General features: G+C 41.3%; 1 protein-coding gene across 1 annotated transcript in view; it reads right to left on the reverse strand.

The window, feature by feature from the left end:
* LOC144784130 (transmembrane channel-like protein 2) overlaps nt 1-25,300 on the reverse strand; it is a 415,583-nt gene that overhangs the window by 188,783 nt on the left and 201,500 nt on the right. The window contains exon 12 of the mRNA XM_078662812.1: nt 8,572-8,700. Within this exon, the coding sequence (XP_078518938.1) occupies nt 8,572-8,700 (129 nt within the window). The remainder of the gene's footprint in view (nt 1-8,571; nt 8,701-25,300) is intronic.

Consider the following 25,300-nt stretch of genomic DNA (forward strand, 5'->3'; position numbering starts at 1 on the left):
GGTAGATTCAAAACCTTTGACCAAAAAATCATTAACCGTTTTGATACCGAGCAGCTCCCATTTTTTTGCTATAGCATCAAAATCTATACCAGATGTGAGAGTCGAATGCCACAAGGGTGTATACCTATTGATTTTACTAATATGCATATGCTTGATAATCTTATTCCAAACCTTAAGGGCACTGGTTATGGTTGCAAATTTACAATTATGTCTGTAATAAAAAGAATCTGTATATCGCAAAAACAAGCCTTCCGCATTACTCCCAAGCAAAAGCTCGTATATCGAAGGTATTGGATTGGTTTCCCTATTGTCCACTCCGCTTTTTGGACAGATCAAGATAGCAAAAGTTTGTAAAAAGGCGGCCCAATGGTACAGAGTTGAGTTGGGGATAGCTAGCCCTCCTCTCTCCAGTGGTAGAGACAACAATTTATGTGACCTCCTAATTTTGGTATGTAATGTTTACAACAAAATTTTTACAACGCACTACCATTACAACGCAGGCATTACCACGCATACCATTACAATGCATTGCACTGGGGGGCGCTCTAGGATAGGGAATAAGTTTAATTTTCTATCCAACACCTTCCCTAGTGTCCACGGGGACTGGAGTTGGAATAGAAAATTATACTTGCCACTATCCAGCACCTCTAAGCGCTATGCGTTGTAATGGTATGCGTGGTAAAAACCACGTTGTAAAGGTATGCGTGGTAAAAGTATGCGTTGTAAGGTCATACATCCCCTAATTTTGCAATGCTGCCAAATAAATTTGGACATAAAAGAGTTTAACATTTTTAGAGTCTTATCATCGATAGCTAGGGGGATAGCACGGAATAGGTATAAAAACCTAGGAAGCACATTCATTTTTAAAAAATTGGCTCTACCAATGATTGAGAGGTACAGACTGTTTACACGATCTAGATCTAATTTAATTCTGTCCAGGAAAGGATCATAATTTAGTTTTATAATACGTTTGATATCTGGACTAATCACAACTCCCAAGTATGTAGCTTTACTGGCTACCCTAACATCGGTGCAGTCAACATTGTCAGTACATACAATTACTGTTTTCCCATTATTAAGACAATAACCTGAATAATTACCATACTCAGAGGTCACGCTCTCAATTGTGTTCATGGCCTCCGAAGGATTGGATGTAATGACCGCTATCTCGTCTGCATATGCCAGCACTTTCGTATCATATTGACCGCAGACAACTGGCTTAATTAGGTGACTCTCGAGAAGTTTTAGAATTAAGGGGTTAATATATAGTGCAAATAAAAGGGGGGAACAGGGGCACCCCTGCCTGGTGCCCCTGGAAATATTAATGTAACCAGAATCATACCCTAATAGCTGAATCTTTGCTTTGGGAGATAAATACATGGATTTAATAGATTTCAAAAATTTGGGGCCGAAATTTATACGTGACATGACCGCCCATAGGAATGACCAAGAGACGTGGTCAAAAGCTTTTTCCGCGTCCAAGAGGATCATTGACATCTGACCCCCCATAACAGACATGGCATCAAATAAGGTGATAGCCCTGCTAACATGATCAGTAGTCCCCTTCCCAGGGACAAAGCCATGCTGCCACGGGGAGACCAGATGTTCAATGACCCCACTCAGCCTGGCAGCCATCACTTTAGCATATAATTTAGAGTCCGAATTGATTAGCGAGATTGGACGATAAGATGTAACTTGTTCCGGGGGTTTGCCTTTCTTTGGGAATACAACTATATTAGATTCGTTCCAGGATTGAGGGGGATCCCATTATATTGAATGCCTAAAAATAGGTCATGGAGAAGAGGCCCAAGCTGGTGGCTCAATGCTTTGTATAAATCGATTGGAATTTTATCAGGGCCTGCAGCCTTGCCAGGAGAAAGTGCCGCCAAAGCAGCCAGTACCTCCTCTATTGTAATTTCTTTTTCCAGATCATTGCGAGAAAGATAATCAAGTCGCATTTCCTCCTCTGGGCAATTAAGTAAGTCTTTTCGATAAACCGAGGAGTCCCTTTCAGTATGCACTACATCCTCAGTATATAATTTCTGATAATATTGTTGAAATCGCGTGACTATATCAGACGTTTGGGTATATATCTGACCGTTATCATGTATAGAGGTGATATTTTTAGTGACATTCTTCTGCCTCGTGCGTAGTGCCAACTGTCTGCCAACCTTTTCTCCACTCTCATATACATCCTTCCTATAGGTTCTGTATGTTTGAGCAGCTCTCTGACTAAGACTATGATTAAGATCTGATTTTAGAATTGCCACCTGATATATCTCGTGCTTCGCATCACAACCCCGTGAGATTTGTGTAGTGTGTTTTTCTTCTGCTTTTACTAGGGTTTGTATCTTTAAATTATATTCATTGACTTGCTGTTTCCTAGCCCTATTTTGAAAACTAATAGTTTCGCCTCTAAGAGCCGCTTTAAAACTGTCCCAGACGATATTCCTCGATGCACTGAAACGGTTGACCTCAAAAAATTGATTCGTCCACAGTTTAATATAGGTAATGTATTCGCTATTCACCAACAATTTGCGATCAAACGTCCAAGGTCTACGCTGACTAGAGGAGTCAAGTATTTTTGTTGTCAAAATAAGCGGATTGTGATCCGAAATAATCTTGGGGCATTTACTAATGGAAGACTGTGCAACAAGATCATACGAAACAAAGAAATAATCAATCCTAACATGTTTCTGATGAGGATTCGAAAAATATGTATACCCTGGATCATCTTGGTATATATGATTCCAAAAATCAACTAAACCCAAACTATTAGCCAATCTTGTAAGAGCCTTAAACACCTTGGGTTTGCGGCCAACATATTTCTGTTGAAGTGGATTTATACCTGGTTGTACTTTAAGAGAGATGTTGAAATCCCCACAGACGATAATTGGTCCCTGCCAGGTTGGAAGCTCTGTTTCTAAGAATTCAAAAACAGCTGGGTCATCTTGGTTTGAACCATAAATGGTACAAACTGTAATACCCAAGGCCAATTTAACCACCGTCCACCTACCATAAGGATCGGACAGGTGGCGTAAAGCCATCCCAAGATGGGTTTTTGCCAAAATCGCCACCCCCCTTATGTTTGATGTTTGAGTTGAGCTTGCTAATAAGTTATAACCCCTCAGTTTACACAGTGATCTTTTCTCCCAGGGTATGTGTGTCTCCTGGAGACACAAGATGTCAACTGGATTTAGACAAATCAATTCAGCCAGCAGCTGTCGTTTATTAGCCGTCAATAATCCCCCTACATTCAATGTTTGTATAGTTAGCTTACCCATTATCATAACAGAAGATTAGCCAACCTGTATTCCCAAAAAACAACTGAGTATGCTTAATATGCAACACTGACTTATTTTGTTTGACACTTATTTTATTGTACTTCATACACACTGTGATTCCTTTTAACTGACCCCTGAACAACCCTCCCCCTGAGCACCCTCCCCCCAACCAAAGGCATTCAGACTCTACCAGAGTCTGGGTGATGGAAAGCAGAGCTACACCTGAGCTACCTCCTTAGTTTCTAGGATACAATCACCACAGGATCACCAACCACAAAAGCAGAAGTGAAGATACATAATAAACATGTCATTTGAATTTACCAAGACCTCTACAGAAAAATAACAGAGTTATGACCAAAGGTCTTCTTAGCGGACCTCATTTTAAAACTCATCTAGATAAGCTTTAGCTTTAATCTCTGAAGTGAATACTTTGGTCTGTCCTCCACGAACAACCTTTAGCTTAGCTGGATTGTTCAGAAAGGCCTGGGCTCCTTTATCCTGAAAAGGCTTAATCAGTGAGCGTAATCGCCATCGACGCTCAACAGTTGCATAAAAAAAGTCAGGCCTTGTAAAAAAAAAAACAATCATTAAACTTCAGCTTACGGTCAGGCCTCGCTTTCTCTGCAACTGTCTGCCTTAACAAAAAATTTCCAAAATAAACCAAAATGGCTCGTGGATATACTCCAGGTTTAGTTGGTAAATTAAATGGGATCCGATGGGCTCGTTGTATTTCCACGTCCCAGTTCCAATCAGTCAATTCGGGCATTGACTCTCTGAACATTTTCACAACAAAAGCACGGATGTTCTCGCCCTCAATATTTTCAGGGATTCCTAAAATGCGTAGGTTACTACGGCGCTGCCTGTTCTCAAAATCTTCAAGTTTCCATTTCACATCCACTAATTCAGCTTGTTGTAACCTGATTTTTTCTGTATTAACCATAACCTCATTCTCGTTATGGAGCACTCTTGACTCGATCTCCGTGACTCTTTCCCCAAACGCAGTGCAAGACTTAGTGAGTTTTCTAACTACCCCTTGGACTTTCCGAAGTGCAGCTCTAGATCTTTTACTATCAAGGGTTGTCTCCTCCCTATGAGCTGCAATGGCCTGCAGAATAGTCTCCACCGCTGTTGATGGAAATTCGCTGGAATTAGGGTGCTCGGACACTTGTGTGAAGTGGAGGGTCAGCTTTGAAGGGGGATGATCCCCCCCCGGAGCTGCTTTGCAACGGTCTAGAACTAGAAATTGGCTTGGCACGCACTGTGTTGACTTTTACGTTTTCTTCGGCGTTGCCTTCGGAGGAGCTGCAGATATACTCCGATCCAGGTTCCTCATCAGACCCACCAGATGACTCCAAGTCAGACTCAGACTCCGACTCTGCAGACCCTTCTGTTTCTATCTCCACCCCTGCTTCATCCGAAAAGGAGTAGAATTCAGAAGGTTCTTTATCCCCTTCTGCAGTAGTGGTCATAGAGCGCATTTCCTGCACAACCTTAGCTAGCAATACTGAATGGGGGATAATCTCAGGAGTTTCTGAAATCACCAGGGGCAAGATAAGTTCTGTAGCAGTTATTGAAGGGCTGGCAGTACACAGTTCTGGAGTTGCCAGGGGACTGGGCAACGTCAAGGTCAAGGTTTGTTCCAGGATAGGGGCATTCGTTTTACTGACTTGACCCCCTAGCTCATCTTGCACTTCTAGACCTCCAAGTACGTTTGCGCTTTCGCCAGAAAAGGACATACAAAGCCCCGCTGTGCCATGGTCATTCAGTTCATCATTAGAGGCTACCCCTGTGCTCTTACAGACCTCGCTGGGCTCGTTGGGCTCTATCACTGCCCCACAATTTACAGTACTTACAGTTTCCAGAGTCCGGAGAGATGGGACAGAAGGCTCATCAGTCGGTGAGATCTGCAAGGGCTGGATACTGATCCCAGGTTGAGTCAAGCTTAAAGGGCTCATCCCAGACTGATTTTTACCTTTAGTAGCTTGTTTTCTCATCAAGAAATCCATAACTGACCCTCCAGAGGAGGAAACCTGTGGTTGATTATTCATTTTCCTTCTCGAAGCTAGCGCCTCCTGCCTTGGGGAGCATTCAGTTGAAGGGGGTTTCTTTGTCTTCCCTCTGCGCCTCCCTGCAGGAGTAGAGATGCTCTCAGGTCCGCCTCCATTCCTCTGAATCCGCTCCGTTTCTTCCCGAAGCGTTCGAGTTGCCTTTGCTAGTCTTGCTCGAGATGACTCGTTGTCATTACTCAACTGGAGACTGTGAGGAATTCCCGTGACAGTGATCCGTGTTTTTCGATTGACCTTCCATTTCGTACCTAATATCACGATTGTGTCTGATTATTCTGGATATCAGCCAACCTACATCCACATCCAAAGCTCTAAATATAAAGAAGAGCCTAAACAGATTCGTTGGGCAACCATTATCAATTCGGAATCAGTACCCATTCCTGAAAATCATCTTGATACCTTTGACGTATTTAAGGGGTTTTACTTTGATGAAAAATTAAGTCCTGATGATGGTCTTATAGATGGCAACATACAAGACCGAAACGTCGACCAAAGACATTAACTTCACAGCATTGCTGGCACTGAAGGACACCACGATACATTTATGATTTTGGTTTTCCTTATGTATCAATGGAGTTGATGTATTGTTATGAAATGACCATTTGATATAGATATACTGCTTTTCATGACTTTTACTTGATAGTTTTGTTCTGTTGTTTGTCCCAATGTAATTTTCTTTGTGATTAACTTCAATACAAATAATTTCAAACATAACCTTTCTCTGCTGTGTGCTTCTTCTCGTTACTGTATTGTTTTACTTTTGTGAAAAACTGGTGATTAATATCAGAGTAATCCTGTGGATACATTTGGTTCAATTTAGTCAAAGAACCTATAAATAATCACTACATTTACTTCAATTGATTCACAAACAAAATCCCTTGTAGCCATCCCTTACTTCAACTTTTAGAATGTTGCCATTTACCTGCCCATAGCCATTTAATGCCTGTAGTCTGTACCTGGGTCACATATAGAGGTGTAACTGACAGTTGAACTTTGTGTATTCCTCCTACACAGCCCCACACAATAGAGAACTTAAGTGTGCCTGAATGGGGCATCGCTGGCAGGATGGGAGGGAGGAGCTGGATACAGCTTCCCAATTTGCACTTGAATAGGCTGTGTTCTGTCTCCACACAAAGTTCTGCATACCCCCTGTAGTTATTCTGGAAGCAGAACAGGCTGGGCAGGATACCTGGGGACTTCAGAGGGAAAGATCTCGAAGCTTCTCCCTCACTTCATAAGGGACAACTGGGAATAAATATTGGACCTCAGACACCACCATTTCAGTACACTTGTGGACTGTCAGGATGGAGGACTGCTGGGCTGTTGAAGGATGGCCAATCTTCCAGACTGCTGCGCTACTAGACTACTACCATGCTGTGCTGCTGCCTTGCTGTGCTGAACTGCTGCCTGATGCCCCCTTGACTGGGTGAGAAAGCCTAGAACCTGCATCCTTTGAACTCAGAACCCAATGTGACTCCCAGGGTTAGTTGGCTGGCCTACTAATCTGAAGCCTCAGGGACATAATATACTTCAACCACCTTGCACCATCACTTTGACTCTACCATCTGTGAGTCTTCCTTGCCAAGTGGTGCCATACCAGCCCTGGACCTTTGGAAGTGGGACTAAGGTCATTTGACAGCTTCTGTGGATCAAAATCCTCTGCTATGTAGCACAACCCAAGCAGAACCGATGCATCGCTGCTACTATGTGGATCAGAACCGCTGCAAAGACAAGCATCACATCGTAGCCCGTCGCTGCATTGGAGCTGCTGCTGTGCAACGTATCGTCGGCCCAGGCCCTTGCATTCCTCATCAACGGCAGCCTCAACAACAACATTGGACTCTGCATTGCAATGGTCCCAGCTCCTCGAAACCACCCCCTCCCGACAGTGGTGCATCCCCGTCTCCGGACTTTGCATCGCAAACGCTGTTCGACGGGATCCTCGATAATGATGCAGGACCTCACACTGCAGCCACGTCTCATCTAGGAACCGATGCATGGTGTTGACTCTGCGACGCATCTTTGGCTCTTTGGCGTGGATCCTTGCAATGCTCTTCAAAGCTGGATTTAAGATACTCTATTCAGCAGGCTTAACTGGGTCCCTGTAGCCGGCTCGTGCTCCATCGCACTCAGGCTGAATGTGTGAGATTGTCCTAGACGGGCGTGACCAGATTTCCAAAGTTGGAGCTTTAAACCTTTTGCTGCTATTTTCACTAAAATCTTTAAAATGTAATATATCTGGTTCTACTATTAGTACTTTTGTTATTTGGGCAGTCTTTCCTTTATAAAAAAATACTCTATTTCCCTAGAACTGTTGTGGAATCCTTTTGTGGTGTGTTTTCACTGTGTTACTTTCTGCCCTGCTGCGCAAATACTTTACACATTCCCTCTGAGTTACGCCTGACTGCTCTGTGCCAAGGTACCCGAGGGTCGAGTGCAGGCTAATTCAGGGTTTATTTGTAACTCACCCTGAGAAGAATTGTGGTTGCTGCTTAACCAGTAACCTTTATATATAGAGATAAAATCTACATTACTTTTGCATGCACAGGCCACCTGCTTTTAATTTTTTGGGAATACAGTTTCAAGCAAATATTCAAAGTTGGCCTCCCTTGTGTGCATGCATGCATATGCACGCATGGTCAATCTTGAATGTTTTTGGAATAAAGTTTTAAAAAAGCACACATTCAACAACAGCTGCCTAACTGTGTGCGCTGCAAAAAATATTTTGTAATGAAAACGTTTGCTGTACAAATAGTGATGCACAAAGGCATGTATCGGTTACAGATAACGGATGCTTTATAAAAATTTCTCCCTGATACTGCAAACAAATATTCTGAAATAAGCTGAGAAATCATGACTGTATTGTACTGAATATCGTGTGTTGAGCTGCTTCGAGGTTGCTGAATTTCCCCCTTTACTTTCAATGACCTTCCCTCATTAAGTATGTCGTACTTTTGTTGTAAACAAATATAAGCACAAAAAAGATACTTTGATTCTTGGGACTAGCAGTCTCCCTTTTAAATGAGCATTGCTTGCAAGTGTAAAATCATGCCTTTGTGCTTTTGAGTGCTTGTTCATTCTTAAGGCTAAGTACATTTCAATAATGCTTTCCTCTTTACATTCAAACGGATAGTTTCTTTTATGCATAGTCTTAGGATCTTTTATCAAATACTTAGTACGAAACATTGCTACAGATATATGTATCTTTGAATGTCACTTACAAATCCAGCTTCAAGGTCCCAACACCAGCAGTAGTTCACAAATCTGACGAAACAAGCGCGCAGGAAATCCCCTACAAGTATGGTTACATAGGTCACGAGTATGTCCGATACAGTCAGTCTGACGAATTCCTGCAGTGCAACATGAAAAAAGTTAAAATACGAGATATTTAGTCACATCATGCGTATCCCTTGGTAAAGTGCCAAGGTTTTTTTTAAACACTGAAAAAAAGGGTTGCAGTGAGGAGCAGTGGGCAGCAACAAGGGTTTCATATGTGTGGCACGTTTGGGCAACGGAGATAATTGGACAGAAAAGGTGGATCTTCGTAGCCACAAAGATGTGTTGGATACAACATTTGGTGAATTAAGTACGGTGATATGATGAAGAACAAAAAAAGGTGAGAGGTAGAACTGTAATATCTCAAATTAAATAGCAATAGAGGAGTGCAGGATCCTTAAGGAATTGATCTGTCTTCGGTTTCACTTTAGTAACAATAGGACACTGCTTGAGGAAATCTTGAATACTGCTGGGAAACTATTTAGGGTAATAATACATAGTGTTTCTTTTCAGACAGGATGCGAATTAATTTGGAATCATCGGCGTGATGGAAGAGGGAAGGATCAGATGCCAAACACAACTGCTCCACCTGCATGCCCTCCAGATGTAAAATTGTGCAAAGACAGCTGTTATAGGATGACTGACTAGGAATAACAAAAACTTAGATGAAGGTGTCTATGCTATCCTGAAAATTATGAGTACCACTGCCCCACTGTCCTTCTCACTGCACTCTTCAAGTTTACTTTTGGGGCAGGAGTTGTTAGAGTTGTTAGTGGCTGCTCCCCCCTTTCAGTTACTACCAATGTCCTTCATGTTACCTCCCCTTTCTTATCCATCACACCAGAGGGAAGGATATAATGGAATACAAATAAGAACTCATACACCCTCCATGGAAGACATATGTAGCTTATGACATGCCATGCCAGTGAAAATACATGTGAACCAATTAAACATGTTATATGAAACAAGTGGAACGCAGATTCGGACATTTGTTTCTACATTCCAAGGATCAAGTCCCATAATTCTGCTATAGTTCAGCTGCAGATCCTGCGTCTCCGTGTCCTGGCTCATGTCCTCAATCATCATAGGTTCATACTACTGGTCTATGCAGTGAGACTGTGGTCTGTTTTTGCTTAAATAATGATGTTCATAATTAATGCACAAGAAAAAACGAGCGGAGCATAAACCACATTTGCCAGCATGCAAACAGTAATATGCTCTGTATTTCCATTGTAGGGAGACCCACTCAAGGCTTGCCTCTCAGGAACCATGACCTCTCATCAGTGGTGAAATTAAAAAGTGGATCGAGACTAAGGGCCTGATTTAGAGTTTGGCAGATGGGAATACTCCATTAAAAACGTGAACCTCGTGGTTCCGGTGCTCTATTTGGAGACGTGGCAAAGACCATGTTTACAACGGCAGAAACAGCACTGACTCCGCTAGCAGAAACATTTGACTGATGATCTGTTGGACATTGGACCAGCCTTCAAAGTGCTGTAGTCACTGTCTGCCCGGGTTACCGTAAATGTTCCAATATTCTCACAACCTTTTCATTACTACCAGAGAAAGCCTGGTGGTCATGAACTGCAACCAAAGATATGAACCACAGGTGATGGGAGACAACTCCAAGCTTGTCAGGGATATTTCTTTTTATGATCCGGCTTGACAGCACAGCTGCCAAGCAGATAATTATGTGAGCGTCACTAGAGAGGAGCTTTGGCTCTGCCCACATGTTGGGAGCCAGCAGTACATGTTTTGATTGGGCAGAAGTTGTGTGCATCCACACAAAAGTGCCAGCCCTCCATGGGGCTGTAATCCTTTTGTATATTTATCCAGCTGCCTAAGCTTGAATTTTCAGGAGCACACACATGACGTTAGAATGCTAGTAAAGTGTTTCCGATAACTAGATCTTTTATGTTGTCTTTAACTGGTAGCAGCACAAATGTTAGTCATTAACATACATGATGTTTTAGGTCTGGCTTGAGAGTGTACTGTCATCTGACCTTTTAACCACACCAATATTATTCTACAGTTCTTTGATTCCATACAAATACATATCTATTCTCATGCTGCTTAATTGTAATGCTTCACATTACCATTCAAAGTTCCTTTAAAGCCAGACCTATTGGCATTGCCAGTATTTGTTCTGTTTTCAATAACAAACTCCCAATTTGTGAGAATAGTTTTGTTGGCGAAGCCTATGTAATGGAGGATCCCCTGAAGGAAAAGTGATCTCCACCTGACTATATGAGATTTCTACGTATGGCAATCAGTCTTCTATGAGGCCAGTGTAGAACATTCATCCACTGCCTTGGCAGAACAACAGACCAGCCTCTATATTCTAAAGCAGGCCTTAATCATAGTGATGCACAGGATGAATTCATTGCAGACTCTAGCCAGTCAGTCAGTCAAAAAATTGTTATTCGGCTCAAACAGCCATAAAAGAATGCAAATAAAAATCATTAATTATCTTAAAACATCACATAAGACATCCATATATCTTGTAAATACATGGGGTAAAGTGCATTTCTAGAAGACTTAAAATCAACTAAGTAAACCGCCATAATTTCCCGAAATTTAAAGCCGTAGCCTTCAATTGAACACACTTCCTACAATTCAGCATCTGGGAGCGCTTCCTAACACCAATTCGAATTAAGAAAAAACATTACCACAATATAAATTAACTGACTGGACATTATTTTAAAAAACACATCCTAAAAAACCAAGGTTGTGCAGCTCTTCAGTTAAAACAATATCACCGGGACAATTCAATGTGTTCTAATTCATATCTTTTCCTAATGGCCAAAGATACTTTAATGTAGCTGGCTATTGCGCTACAGATATCAGGTGTAGCCAATGATTGCAAATATTTAAAATCATCAAGATATGTACAAGGGCGGATTTTCTTTAACAAAGGAGTTATAAATCCACTTTTTGCCGTTTTGTATAAGTGCAAAATAAAATAAAGTGCAAAGTGCTTTCGCTTGTGAGGTTGTCTCATGGGCAAAGAGAGAGGTCATTCGCCCAACCACACTGTCATGGAAAGGCCAGCAAAAAGTGCACAGTATCTAACCGGAATCCAGTTCGATGAAATCTAGTCTGCAAGTTAATAGTAAATGTTCAATAATTTTGCTGCGTAGCCGGGGGTGAGTGCATCGGGCCAAATTCGTCTTACCGGAAATAGCGCATGTTTCCCCTTGAAACCAAAGCCAATTTGATGATAACTTTGGCGTTCAGTGGGAGACTTTCAGGGTTATCATAAAAGTGGAATGTGTGAAAATTTTGGACAACAGTATATAAGATATTTCGAGTGCACAGGGGTAACACAGATTTGATTTATCATGAAAGTGGCCCAGGCCTATTTCATGATATTTGTCTTTCAAGAACCGAAGCGATGGTATTTTAAGAGCGTTGGCCAGAGTTTGACAATCTTTTATGATTTCTCGTGAGAACATTCGTTTTTCAGAAAGCCAGATTTTCGACCGTAATAGAAGAGGGGCACCAGCTATATGGTCTGCCAACAGCTCTAGGCCTAATTCATCGTGGCATTTGCAGTTAGGGGCACTCTTGGGCGTCATCAGCAGCCTTTTAGTGAATTTATTTTCATTTGTAACCCACGTGTGTTATGATGCCCCACACCCCTGCGCCATAAGTTGCAATCGCGAGACATTTGGTTTATAGAGAGTAAGAATTTCCCTCACAGGCTTGTGACCTAATTTAATGGTGAACCGGAAGAGCCCATCCACCGCCCTAGTTGTGTAATGGGCTCTCGCTGTCACAAGTGTGTCCAGCTTAATTTGTTAAATAAATTACCCAGGTATATAAAATTCTCAACTTTTTCTATTGTCTTGTCCCATGCTACAAAGATCTTAGTCTTTGTGCTCTTTGGGCCGTAGACTGTGATATATGATTTAATAAAATTGACTTTAAGATCGAGAGACAACATAAAATCAATAAAAGTGTCCAGGAAATTCTGAAGGCCATTTGTTGTCGTGGCCATTAGCACCATATCGTCAGCATTGGATAACAAGGGGACAGACTTGCTACCAATCTTGGGGAAATCCAGCCTTTTGTTTAATAGGACGGCCTGCAGACCATTAGCGTAAATAAAAAAAAAGAAAAGAAGCTAAAATAAACCCTTGCCAGACGCCCTCTGTTGAAGTTACCTCCCCTTGAGTGCCATATCTTATGGAAACTGTGGTATTAAAGTGTATCCTACGAATAAGCAACACCAGGGCTTGTTCCACTCCCAAGCTTTCCAGCATAGCCACAGTTTCTCTGTATTAACAGTGTCAAAAGGCACTAGGCAAATCCATGAAGGCCAGAAGGATTGCACCCTTCCTGGCCTTCACGTATTTGTTAAAAATTAGGGACAGGTTTAGGCTTTTGTTCAGTCGTACCAAGCCCCTTCCTGACACCATATTGCGTATTGGATATTGCTCTTATCATTGTTGCCCATGTCTCCATCTGGGTGAGGAGAAATCTTCCCAAAATCTTGGCTGTGGCATCAATGAGCGATATTGGCCTATAACAGGCCGGGTCACTTTTATTTCCCTTTAAATGGGGACCACTATTGCCTCCTTCCAGGTCACGGGCATTGGGCCAAAAATTACTGCTCTAAATACGTTTGTCAGCAAAAGTGCCCACAGGTTTGGATTATTTTTAAAAAGGTCAAGAGGGACCCCATCGGGGCCTGGGGCTTTCAGGCGGGACCCCAGGGCTAAAGCCTCCTCCACCTCAGTTACTGTGATGGACCTATTGAATTTTGTAGCTGCCACTAGGTCTACAGGCTGGTCCCTTGATTGTTCCTCCACCCTCTTATTTTCTAGGACTAAAAATACCATTAAAAAGGGCAACCAAATCAGCTCCCCAAATCACAGAGTCCATCTACCTGGCTTCTTCCACAAATAATGGGCGATTTATGATTTGCCAAAATGTTTTTGTATCTCTTAGGTCTCCTGCTTTCCTTAGTTCTTCCCATGCTAAGTTTCTTGAGTCAGCTTTTTCCCCCTCAATTATTGTTTTATAGTTAAGCCTTGCCACTCTGATTTTCTCTCTATTACGGGGGCAGGCTTGGAGTGCCTTTTTAAATTCTTTATGGGCCCTAGAACAGTCAGGCTTAAACCACCGTGCCTCCTGGTGATGCCTAGACTTAAGGCTCCTTGTCAGCCTCGCGGCTACCTCAGCACATATTGAGCCAAACTCCTTGACAACATCCTCATGAGGTGAGTCTGAATTTAGACACCCCAAAATTAAGTAGGGATGGCATTTTACAATATCTCCCTCAAATTCTAGGGGATCAATCTTTCCTCAGTTCAACCTGACACCCTTGTGGCGATGGAAATTGAACGCGCGATCAGCGCCCTCTTCTACTTGAGTTTTTAGTTCAAGGGAGACAATAAGGAAGTTGTGGTCGCTTAAGCAATGGGGATCCACCACAAAATCCAAGATACATTTAAAAAAGTTTCTAGATATTAACATTAAGTCAATATAGCTAGCCCTACCACCTCCAACGTAAGTGGGGCACTGCAGTGAGAAATTCTTGGCCCAACAATTAATAAGGGCTTTGTCATTCCTTATCAGGTCAGAATTTAGAGCTTCTTCCTGCTTTGAATGGGTAAAATGGGGTAGGGGATGTCCCTCCGTATCTTCCACTCCACACCCACATTGATTACTGTGCTTACACAGTGTGCAGTTAAAGTCCCCTACCCAGACAATACAAAGTGGCTGCCACTTCCCAGTAATTTGCATGAGCTCGTATTGAAGGGTTTAGATGGTCATCTAATTGTGTGGGTCAAAGATATTATGGTACCAATTGACCAAGAGTATTTTGGTTTTACTTAAATTATCAATCATAACCAGTTGGTACCAGGGCGATGCACTTATGCTAGTAACCTTTAGAGATCCATATATTACCAAGATGAAAACTGTAATCCCACCCTTGGCCCTCCCTGCAGCAGAGGGTAACGCAGGCACACAATAGGAGCGATACCCCTCCAAGAATTTGTTGTCTCTCGACCAAGTTTCCTGGAGGCAAATGAGATCAAAGCCTCTAATGTATCATAGCAATTCCTCATTCCCTAACTTTGAACAAAGGCCTGCAACATTCCATGAGATGATTTTGAAACAGGAGATAGATTTCCCCTGATCTTTTGGGCCCCTGACACTGTCAATGGAGGGATGGTATATGGGACACACTCAGGGCTTAAGCCCTATATCTATGGTTTCTGCCACATCCGCCGATCTGCCTGAATTGTGGTCAGCCTGTGTAATTCACCCCTCCTTAGGAACTTCTTTGAGATGAACTGACTGTTAAATAAATGTCTGCGAGATCTGATGGATTCCAAACCGGTTGAAGTGAGTAGACACCGATTGCTGCGAATAAGTATAAGTTCTTGGGCCTAAGCTAGGAGGCGATTTAGACTGATTGCTGCCCCTAATGGGTGCGCAGGAAAAGCCCACGGGGTATACCCTGAAGGGTCGTATCCTCCTGCCTCATAATTAAAGGACCTCAGAAAGAAATGCACTAGCTCTGGGTCCCTGAAATTAAGGACCACACAATCTCTTTTAACTGATTTTGTCATACGGACCACCCAGATCACTCGTCTGGCCATGATGATGTTATCTAACAGGTTAGCCTGGAACAGTAATTTATTATGCCACCAGTGAGCTGATCTAGTTGGAGATGGGGGACTCCAGTGAGTACCAGGGTGTAGGGGGTACAATCTAGTGATAGGTTCAAAATAGCTTTTTCACCTTCCCTGTCTCTAGATGTAATGTCTGGACACTCGAGATTTGGGGTGTGGAGTGGAGCATGAAGTGAATGTCGTTGACTGGACCCAACTGAACGGTCACAGTTTCCAAAATTTGAGGCGCCTTGCATGACCGTAAGTTTTTGCCTGGGGTGGGGACAATTACCAAGGGGATTCCTTGCAAATATTCGCCATGTGCTCTGTTAATGGGGCCACACAAGGAGCTTCTTTTATGGTCAATGTGCTTTGAGAGGTAATCGTAGCATTTGGTATAGTCGCTGTGCTACTCTGATTAGTGACTCTAACTTAGCATTGGAGTTAACAGTTCATGGTTAGTACAACCATATTGATACATATAAAAATACAAAAAAAAGGATTATGGCAACAATCAAGTGGCTCTTTTAAATTGATACATTATATAATGCCATGCACTTCTGTCAGAAAAGTAAATAATCTTCTCTACTATGCAGACAGTTGCAATACACTACAATATCATATGTAGTAACACCAACAGTGGCTTTGCAGAGGTCAGAGAATGGTTTTAACACTAACAGAAGCATCAGGCAGCAGCATTTCTCAATGGATTGAGTAAACTGAAAATAATACTGCTTCAATTTTAGGATGTGCACAGACTTACTAGCTTCACCTCACGTATGACATTTGACAGGGAATGAGATTGGTGAGTCTGGTAGGGACCCATATTTAAGAAAGAGAGTTAATGGAAAACTGCTCACATCTTTCAGACAGGATGACCTATAATATATACAGTAAGGCCCTCACAAATCTCCTGCCTTTGTGGAGAAATATCACCAATGCTCAGAATATGAACTTTGCAACTTTCAGTAGACCTATTTTTCCCAGGCCAAATGATGTCTCTCTGTGCTTGAAAGTGATGTAGACAGAGCCTTTCTACCATACCTCACACAGAACCCATTTTTCGAGATTATGGAGAACATTATTCATCTCTGCAGCCCCATAACTTAAAACAGAAGTAGCAAAAATTGACTGTCCTATTTTCTGAAAAATGAACTATGCTAAATGCAATATTTTGTAACAACTGGTCCCTTCTGAGTCATTTTGTGACACTTTCTACTATGGAGGTTTGTGTAATAGAAGTCTCCTGGAGCGGTATTATGTAACAGGGCCTGTGTGCCCTAGCACAGGTAATGCACTGCTCATAGCGCAAACGCGAACTCATGGCTGCCCTGGGGACTGCATATTTGTGAAAGGTGTAGCATCTGTTTGAAGAATTCATTTAATCTTTCACAGGGCAGGCAGCACCTGGCCTGCTTTACAAGGGGTGATAGAGATCTCCCAGCAGGCAATTACAGTGAGAGATGATGCGTTTCTCTACTTTCATAGGGCACTTTTTGGGGACGCACTGATTGTGCACCCTCCCTTGTTAGTGCAGTCAGTGCACCTTCTGACTGCCTGTGTGTCTCTTCGACCACATCCATAATAATGCTCTGATGCAAAGGCTAAGGGGGTCATTAGGATGATGGGCGGACTTAGTCCGCCCGCCATCCTATCAGATAATGGGACCGCCCGCCATAAGGCACAGTGGTGGGCGCATCCTGCATTTTTAACATTGTGGTGGGCGGTGTTCTCAGCACCGCCCGCCACAATACTAAAAATGCATGTGTGCATTTGCATACACAAAGCGGCAGGCACCGCGTGGTGCCTGCCGCATTGCATATGCAAATGCAGGGTGGTACCACAGGTACCCCCCATGTGCGCCCCCCCACCTCGCCTTCACCGTGGGGGCCCGCAGGGGGCCCCCGAAGTGAAGACCGCCTGCCTTTCCGTGGTGGCATTGCTGCCACCGAAAGGCATCCTTTTTGGCCCATGCAAATATGGCTGGCGGTGTCCGGGGTGGAAAAGCGGCGGACGGTCTTTCCGTCCACCGCGGTCTCCCCGCCATAGTAATATGGCGGGGGAAATGGGTGGCGGGCGAGTAAGGATGCCTGGCGGATCGCCAGCGCCCGCATGGTGGTGGCGATCCGCCAGACATCCTAATGGGCCCCTAAGTGTTTTTCCCGACATTTGCGTGGCACCACCCCCTAGTTCTAATGAGGGCACACTCCCTTAGGATAGCATGTTATGTAGTTCCTACCAATTCGTAGGACTTGCACATTGTTTGGACAACATAAACTAAGAGCTTGGCGTCAAGACTGATTCCATATACCCCAGCAGGATATTTTGGCCTATAGACCAGTTAGCTCACAGTGCCACTGTAAGCCCCCAACCTACCAGTGAGCGAATGGTTTTCTGGCAACCACTGACAATGACAACACTGACCGCTCAGGGATCAAGGAAACAGTACAGATCCTTTAACTCAGTCACTCTTGCTTACATATTCTCAGAGAAAAATACACAGACATTTCAATAATATTTATTAAAACAATGTTATTCTTGCATAAAATACATGTGCTGCAATGGTTAGTAGACAGAAGCAGATACATGTGATTGCAAGCACCAAAAGAGTAAATAGTAAATATAGTTCCACCATGGTGCTAAACTATGTATATATACAGGTATATAAACAAGGCAGTAATCTAGCGTACTCTTCCTATGCGAACACTGCTCTAAGCGTACCTAGAGTGTGTGTAGGTGTAGAGCCAAGTATCCCCCAAGGGACGATCCAAGCCCATTAACTGATGGGATAGAGTGAAGGACCTCGTCTTGGTCATGAACTGGACACCCCTCACGAGATGTCAGACTGCTGCGTTGTGATTTCTCAGCATGCAAGGACTCTGGGTGTCAGAGGAAGTGCCTCCTCTGCTAATCTATCAGGATGCTTATCTTTTATAATGGAAAGCAGCCTTGAAATTTGTGCATAGATTATAGATGTTATGGATATATAGATTGCCCTGTCGCCCTGTGGATGGAAATAGTGATGGCATTTGTACGTAGAGCGAAACAAGACCTTGTACATGACATTCAGGGCGTTGTGATAATGTTGTGCGAAGCTAGATGTAAAAACAAGTTTTGTTTTCAGAGAAACTAACCCAACATTGTCGAGCATGCAAATATGCGCAAAAGATCACAGCTGGAAATGTTATTTGTGAGGACAATGTAAGAAATAAGCTGCTTTGCTACATCGGCCTAACTCTGGAATATAACAAGCATTTGAGGCAAATACTTCCATTTCAGGGTCTTGAATAAAATGTACAAAAAAACCTGATCCTCTCTCAGCAGCTTTTTAAAAAAACAAGTTACGTTTTAAAAGTAAAGTAAGAAAAAAGGAGAATAACATGCAGCATGTTCACAATATATACTGAAAACATTTGAATAATAATAATAAAGCAGCTTCTTTATGTGTCAAGTCTCCAACCATGCCTATCATTGCAAATGAAAGGCTCACTTCTGTGCCTTTTTAGGTGAATTTAATAGATGTGATCAGTGAAAGACGATAACTATACCCAATATCGAATCAAAAATATTGAATGGACAGAATATCGAAGTCAAAATATAGAATGGACAGAATATCGAATGGACATAACATAGTGGTTAATAAAATCGAAATGCAGGTAAGTAATATAGACTGTCAAAATATCAAAGTACATAATATAGGCATTAAAATATATTGAATTTCTTTTTTTTAAGTTCAAGAAAATTTTATTGATAGTAATAAGAGAGAAAACCAGGTGTCAAAACAAAGTACAACGTGGTATCAAAGTAAAGAATCTGAGCAGAGTAATACAATCATACAAATGCGAGCAATATAATAAAAGAAATCTGGGTACAAGATGAGAAAAAGGGAAAAGGCAAGGAAAAAAAAACACGGTAAGCATAAAATATGAAAAGCATGATAACATTGGATTTTTAATAATATCGATTTTGTTGAGTGTTTTTTATGTTAGTATATGTGTTAAAAGTGAATTATTTTTGTAATGTATCTTTTTTTTTAAAGTAATTAATTTTATGTTTTTTAATTTTTGCGTAATTTAATTCCATAGCGAGTTGTCGGTTTATAGGGGAATAGGGTGGTAAATAATTTAATAATAGTAAATTAAATAGGACTTTTAAGGAATTATATTAATTGTTTTTAATTCAATTTTGCGCTTTAGTTCTGTAGCGGGTTGTGGGTTTATAGGGGAATAGGGTGGAAAGTAATTTAATTGTAATTAAGTAACATTTATTTTTATTTATTGGTATTGAAAATGAATTTGTTGTTTATTAATTGGTAATTATTTTGTATTAATTGGTAATGAATTGTTATTAATGGATTAATTGATAATCATGTTAATTGTATTAATTTATTATTTGGAGCGGGTTGTGGGTTTATAGGGTAATAGGGTGAGAAGTAATTTAATTGTAATTGAGTAATTATTGAACTTATTTTTGTGTATTGATAATAAATGTATTGTTCATTAAATATTAATTGGTAATTGTTATTACTTATTACATTTTTGGTTTTGAAAATTAATTGGTTGTTAATTCATTATTAATAGGTAATTACTTTTTTATAAATAATATTTATTGGTATTTATAATTAATTGATTATTCAATATTTTGTAATTGGTAATTAATTTTATTAAATTTTTTATTAGTATTGACAATTAATTTATTTGTATTTAAAAATTAAATTATTACTTTCCCTACTGTTGCACTCACTCGAATGGGAATAGTAATTTTTACCCCTACGCTATCCAATGCTTTCCCTACTGTTGAACTCTCTGGAGTGGGAATAGTAATTATTACCGTCCCACTTTCCAACGCTTTCCCTACTGTTGCACTCACTGGAGTGGCAATAGTAATTCTTACCCTCCTGCTATCCAACGCTTTCCCTACTGTTGCACTCACTGGAGTGGGAATTGTAATTTTTACCCCTACGCTATCCAACTCTTTCCCTACTGTTGCACTCTCTGGAGTGGAAATAGTAATTTTTACCCCTACGCTATCCAACGCTTTCCCTACTGTTACCCTCCTGCTATCCAACGCTTTCCCTACTGTTGCACTCTCTGGAGTGGGAATAGTAATTTTTACCCCTACACTATCCAATGCTTTCCTTATTGTTGCACTGTCTGCAGTGTGAATGGTTATTTTTACCCCTATGCTAGCCAACGCTTTCCCTACGGTTGCACTCTTTGGAGTGGGAATAGTAATTTTTACCCTCCCGCTATCCAACGTTTTCCCTACTGTTGTACTCTCTGGAGTGGCAATAGTAATTTTTACCCCTACAGTATCCAATGCTTTCCCTACTGTTGCACTCACTGGAGTAGGTATAGTACATTTTACCCTACCGCTATCCAACGCAGATGTAAATTTATTTTTAGACATTATATATATTATTTATTAATTGTAATTTTTTTAACTAATTTTAAGTATATTTTATTTAATGATATTGATTATTTAATTAAGATAATATTACTTTTAACATATTTTTAAAAAAGCGATATTTTTTACAAACTATATGTTAAACAACGATATTTTGTCTTCGATATTTTTGTACTTACCTGTTTCTAGATAGGGAGTCAATATTCTGATCTTCGATATTTTGGTGTCGATATTTTGTCCATTCTATAATTTTGTGGTCGATATTTAGTCAGTGTTCCGTGAAAGACATGACATCACCACGTTTTGGTCAACATTATCTTTATCAAGAAGGGTTGTTATACAAAGCACTTCGTGTGTTAGACATGAGCAAAATACTCATGAGTAAAGTAATGTGTGTGTGTCCATTTCATGATTTTAATTATCTATCGTCATTGTAGATTTGATTTGGTATATCCATAATCAATTCTGTATTATTTCAATAGCCATTCATCACTTTGATATTTCAAATTAAAGTGACTTGCCATAGGATATGTCCCATCTTTATTATTTATATCACGCAAATGTTCATACATCAATTTCAGTAGCAACAACAGACTTCCAAAATAACTTCTATTGCATGAACACACCAACAATATATTGTAAATTCAGTACAGAATGTTAGTCTCTGTTTTATTTTTCAATTTTCACTGGCAGTATGTGGCATTTGTCATTATTTCATGCTAGTTGGAATTTTGCAAGCTTAGGAAAACAGCCAAGCTGTGAATTCAATTTTTGCATAGCCTTGTTCTTTTGTCAAGATACTGCCTATATTTGCTCTAGTGGTTAATTGTCAAATTCCTATGCCTAATTTGGCTGACGGTCTTGAAGACACCGCCACCAAATTGCGGTCAATACCCCGCGGATCAGCGGCGGACGGACCTGCTGTCCGCTGCTGTTCCCACCGCCATCCTAATCTGGCAGTGGGTGTTTTCTCGGAACGCGGCGGTGAATCCGCATCCTCCGGGCGGGCGGTGGTTTCCACCGGCCCGGAGAAAGCGGATTTACCGCAATCATAATCAACCCCTATATACCATTTGGACATCTTCTTTAGAAATGGTTGCGGCTTAACTTTTCCAATACCCCTCGGAGTTCCGATGTCTGTGCATTAATTGTTCGCACATGAACAGTTTTGGATCACAGACAAAGAGGTGTTCTGTATACGGTGTGTCTGCATCTGATTTAGCATGACATATCTGCCTATTACCCTAGCACTAACTTGGACATATAGTTTACATGAAATGTGGGTCCACATTTGTCTTTGAATATCATGACTAAGGCAAATTTCGACATCACGCACATTACTTGTGCCACAGATTTATAGCTTTGTAAGGATATTCTTTACATCTGATCAATATCCAGCAACATAGCTGAGATACATTTTATAGTTGGATCAAGCGTTTTATTTTTGTTTTGACATCATCAACAGATTGCATGTAGTTCTTTTTCCTGTTTTGACAAAGATTTTCTAGTAGTCACAGGATGTTGTTGCAAACAGTCTAGACCACTTGTTTGGGTCTGTTACTGTCACTGGTTTTTGCTTTGTTATTCTTCAGAGCGGTGCCTCACGCCCTGACCTGTTGCCAGGTGAGGTGAGGGGAGTACTGGACCTTTTGAAGTAGTGCTAAAGATGCCCAGATAGCCCAAATCCAAAACTTGGTGACTTAAAATTTTTTCGCCCAAACATAGCCCTGATAACTGGGAGGAGACCAGGACCTACCTGCTTGCTGATCTGCCCAAGGTGCATTGCCAGCCGCCCTGACTTTGCAGCTCTGCCGCTACCTTCTTCGCAGCAGTAGCAAACCTGCTCTGCAGCTCTTTGTAGAAGGGGCATCTAGCTCCTTTAACCTCTACCGCGCTACCGCGTTTTCCCGCTGTGCGCTGATTTTTCAAAATCGCGCTGTTTATGACAAAGCCAGCTCGTCATCCGCGTAGCGGGGTAACGCCCATGACGAGCTGGCTTTGTCATTAGCGTCGAAGGGGTTAAGCCCTCATTAACTACAGCGTACAGCTTCATCCTGCTGGAGATTTTCAACTTCCCAAAAAGTCCGAACATCTTCACCGCAAATTTTTCCAGAGGCTTCCCGAAGATGGAACCTCCTCCTGCCTTGCTCCACTGAATTTTACCTTCTTAGACAATTTTCTTTTAAATTTCTTTTACATCCAAAAGTATGGGGAGACTGGGCTCAATCGAACCACACTCCATCGCGGTCGGGCATAACTTTTGACTTTGCTCTAGTCTCGCACAATTAGATGTCCGCAGTTGACGCTTGATCTTTTAGGGGCTAAATTTCATTTTAAACTCTGGCTCTACTGATTGCATTTTTTATCTTTTTGGTGTCAAATAATTTGTTAAAATGTACTCTTTTTTTCTAAATGGTTGTGGGGTATTTCTTGTGTTGTGTTGTCACTTTATTACCATTTAGATATTGCATACATACTTTACACATTGCCTCTAAGTTAAGCCGGACTGTTTTTGTGCCAAACTACCAGGGGGAAAAGCACAGGTTAATTTAGTGACTTTTTGTGGTTCACCTTGACAATAATTGTAGCTGTTGCTTGAGTAGTTTCGCCTTTCTGAACCAACAAACCAATTTTTCATAGTTAGGTTACTATATTTGGGTTCTAATTGTCATACACTTAATGTATTTACCCATCCAGAAAATTTACAATAATATCTACAGCATATTTGCTCACTTGAGCATGTCTGAACACAGTATGCTGTGTGACATGCTCCTGGAATAGCAGATTAAGTGGTTAAATTACAATGGCATTTATCTTATGGTCAACAAGAAGATCTTTGTAGGTTAATTCAGGTAATATCCTCAAGTGTCATTAATCCAGGCATTTTGATGTATGATGGCCCAGTGCATGTAAGGTGAGTAGCAGGATAGTCATAATCTGTAAGGGAGAGATGTTGCAGTCTTTTGCCAGCACCTCTGTGCAACTCTATTACCCAAATAATAGGTTATCAGATGACTTTAAAATGTAATTAAATTGCATTCAGATTACTGGGATTCATGTATTTATCTCAGCTCTAGTGGAAGTTCCTGTCAATCAGCAGTTTGATATCAACCAGTAATTCAATAGCCTATCCGTTACCATGGTCATTATTTAGATGGAATACATAAATGTTGTCTGCCCACCAGATTACGAGTACAGCTTGTGTATGGGGGCTTTTCTTTTCCCATTACCACGGCTGTGCCCTGAAATTGGACACCGGAATGTTAATCCAAAAGAGGTTAGACTGTGAAGGGTGCATGCAAACAGGGTGGCACATGTTGTGCCCCCCTGAATGCATTCTCATGGCAGTGAGGACATGGGTGCCCTGTAGGTCCCCCTTTGTTTCCCCACTGCTAGCCTTTTTATGGCCAGTTTACCACCATGAAAAGGTGCACAGTGGGTAAACTCATAAAATGCTCTGTGAATTGTGGCGGTCCCACCTTGCATATTGGATAGCCCTGCCCACTGCACCATTGTCAGGGACGTTCCCTGGCACAGCGTTGGCTGTCCTGAATGGCTGCATCAGAATAGGGCAGCCGTAGGACCGCCACAGCCAGTCGCCTGACTCGTAATACGCCCCTCTGGCTCTTTGAGGTGCAAAGTAAGATAAATCACTGGCACTTCTCAAAATTTTGCATGTGTCCCACTCACAAAGTGGAAAAGGTTTTGAATTTAATCAAAGCATATCATTTTTTTACTGGAAGCAGAACCATCTGATACAAATATTTTACTGGACATCACACACATCTTTGCACTATGGTGCAAATGTGTTTGTGTGGCGCAAGGTAGTCTAATTGCATGCCAATGCTTGGGAAAAGAACAACAGCATCATTTATTCTTCGATACAGTGCTTTCCTGCTCTATCCCTTTCATAGGAGCAACTTTATTGGCTGCGCTGCTTAAAATAGAAGCACATTTGCCCTATAGAACTCACAATGCCAGAAAACAACTGTGTATAAGTGAATTGAAAATGTTGACACAATGAAATACAAAACACAATAGTTAATGAAGAAAACAATGATCAGTAGAATAAATCAACTCACATTGTTGTGATGGAAAGACAGTAAAATAAGCTTATTGTGCAGAAAAGAGAGTAAATGCTACTAACTCAACTAAGCAGTTGGGATCAGCACCATGGTAGGATAGCCAGCATTAACTGACAAAAGGTTTATGTACAATCTTTATTTAAAAAACTACAGATACGTTATGGGGAATACATTTTAAATCAACTTAGAGTCCACTCACTTTGAATTAGTGTATCACCCTGCTTTGTTCATCTTTGTTAAACTCTTGCAAGTGTATCTTGACAACTGGGACCGTGCCAATTGCTTTATGGTAAGCCACGTAACAGACTGCATTAATTACAGTGTCTGGCACGATTCTGTAATTTGTACAAGTGGGAAGCACATGATTTAATATCTGCGACCTTCGACAAGGTGCGCAATCTTGTCATATTTAACATGATGATTTTAGATTACACATGTAGGGTGTGATTCACAAAGGTAAACTTACACTTTTGTGTAAATTCACAAAGGTACTTTACAAGTAGCATCTTTACAAATGCAGAGTCTCCGCACATTAAAAAAATACGACAGTCCTATCT

Source organism: Lissotriton helveticus, chromosome 10 (assembly GCF_964261635.1).
Source record: "Lissotriton helveticus chromosome 10, aLisHel1.1, whole genome shotgun sequence".
NCBI lineage: Eukaryota > Metazoa > Chordata > Amphibia > Caudata > Salamandridae > Lissotriton > Lissotriton helveticus.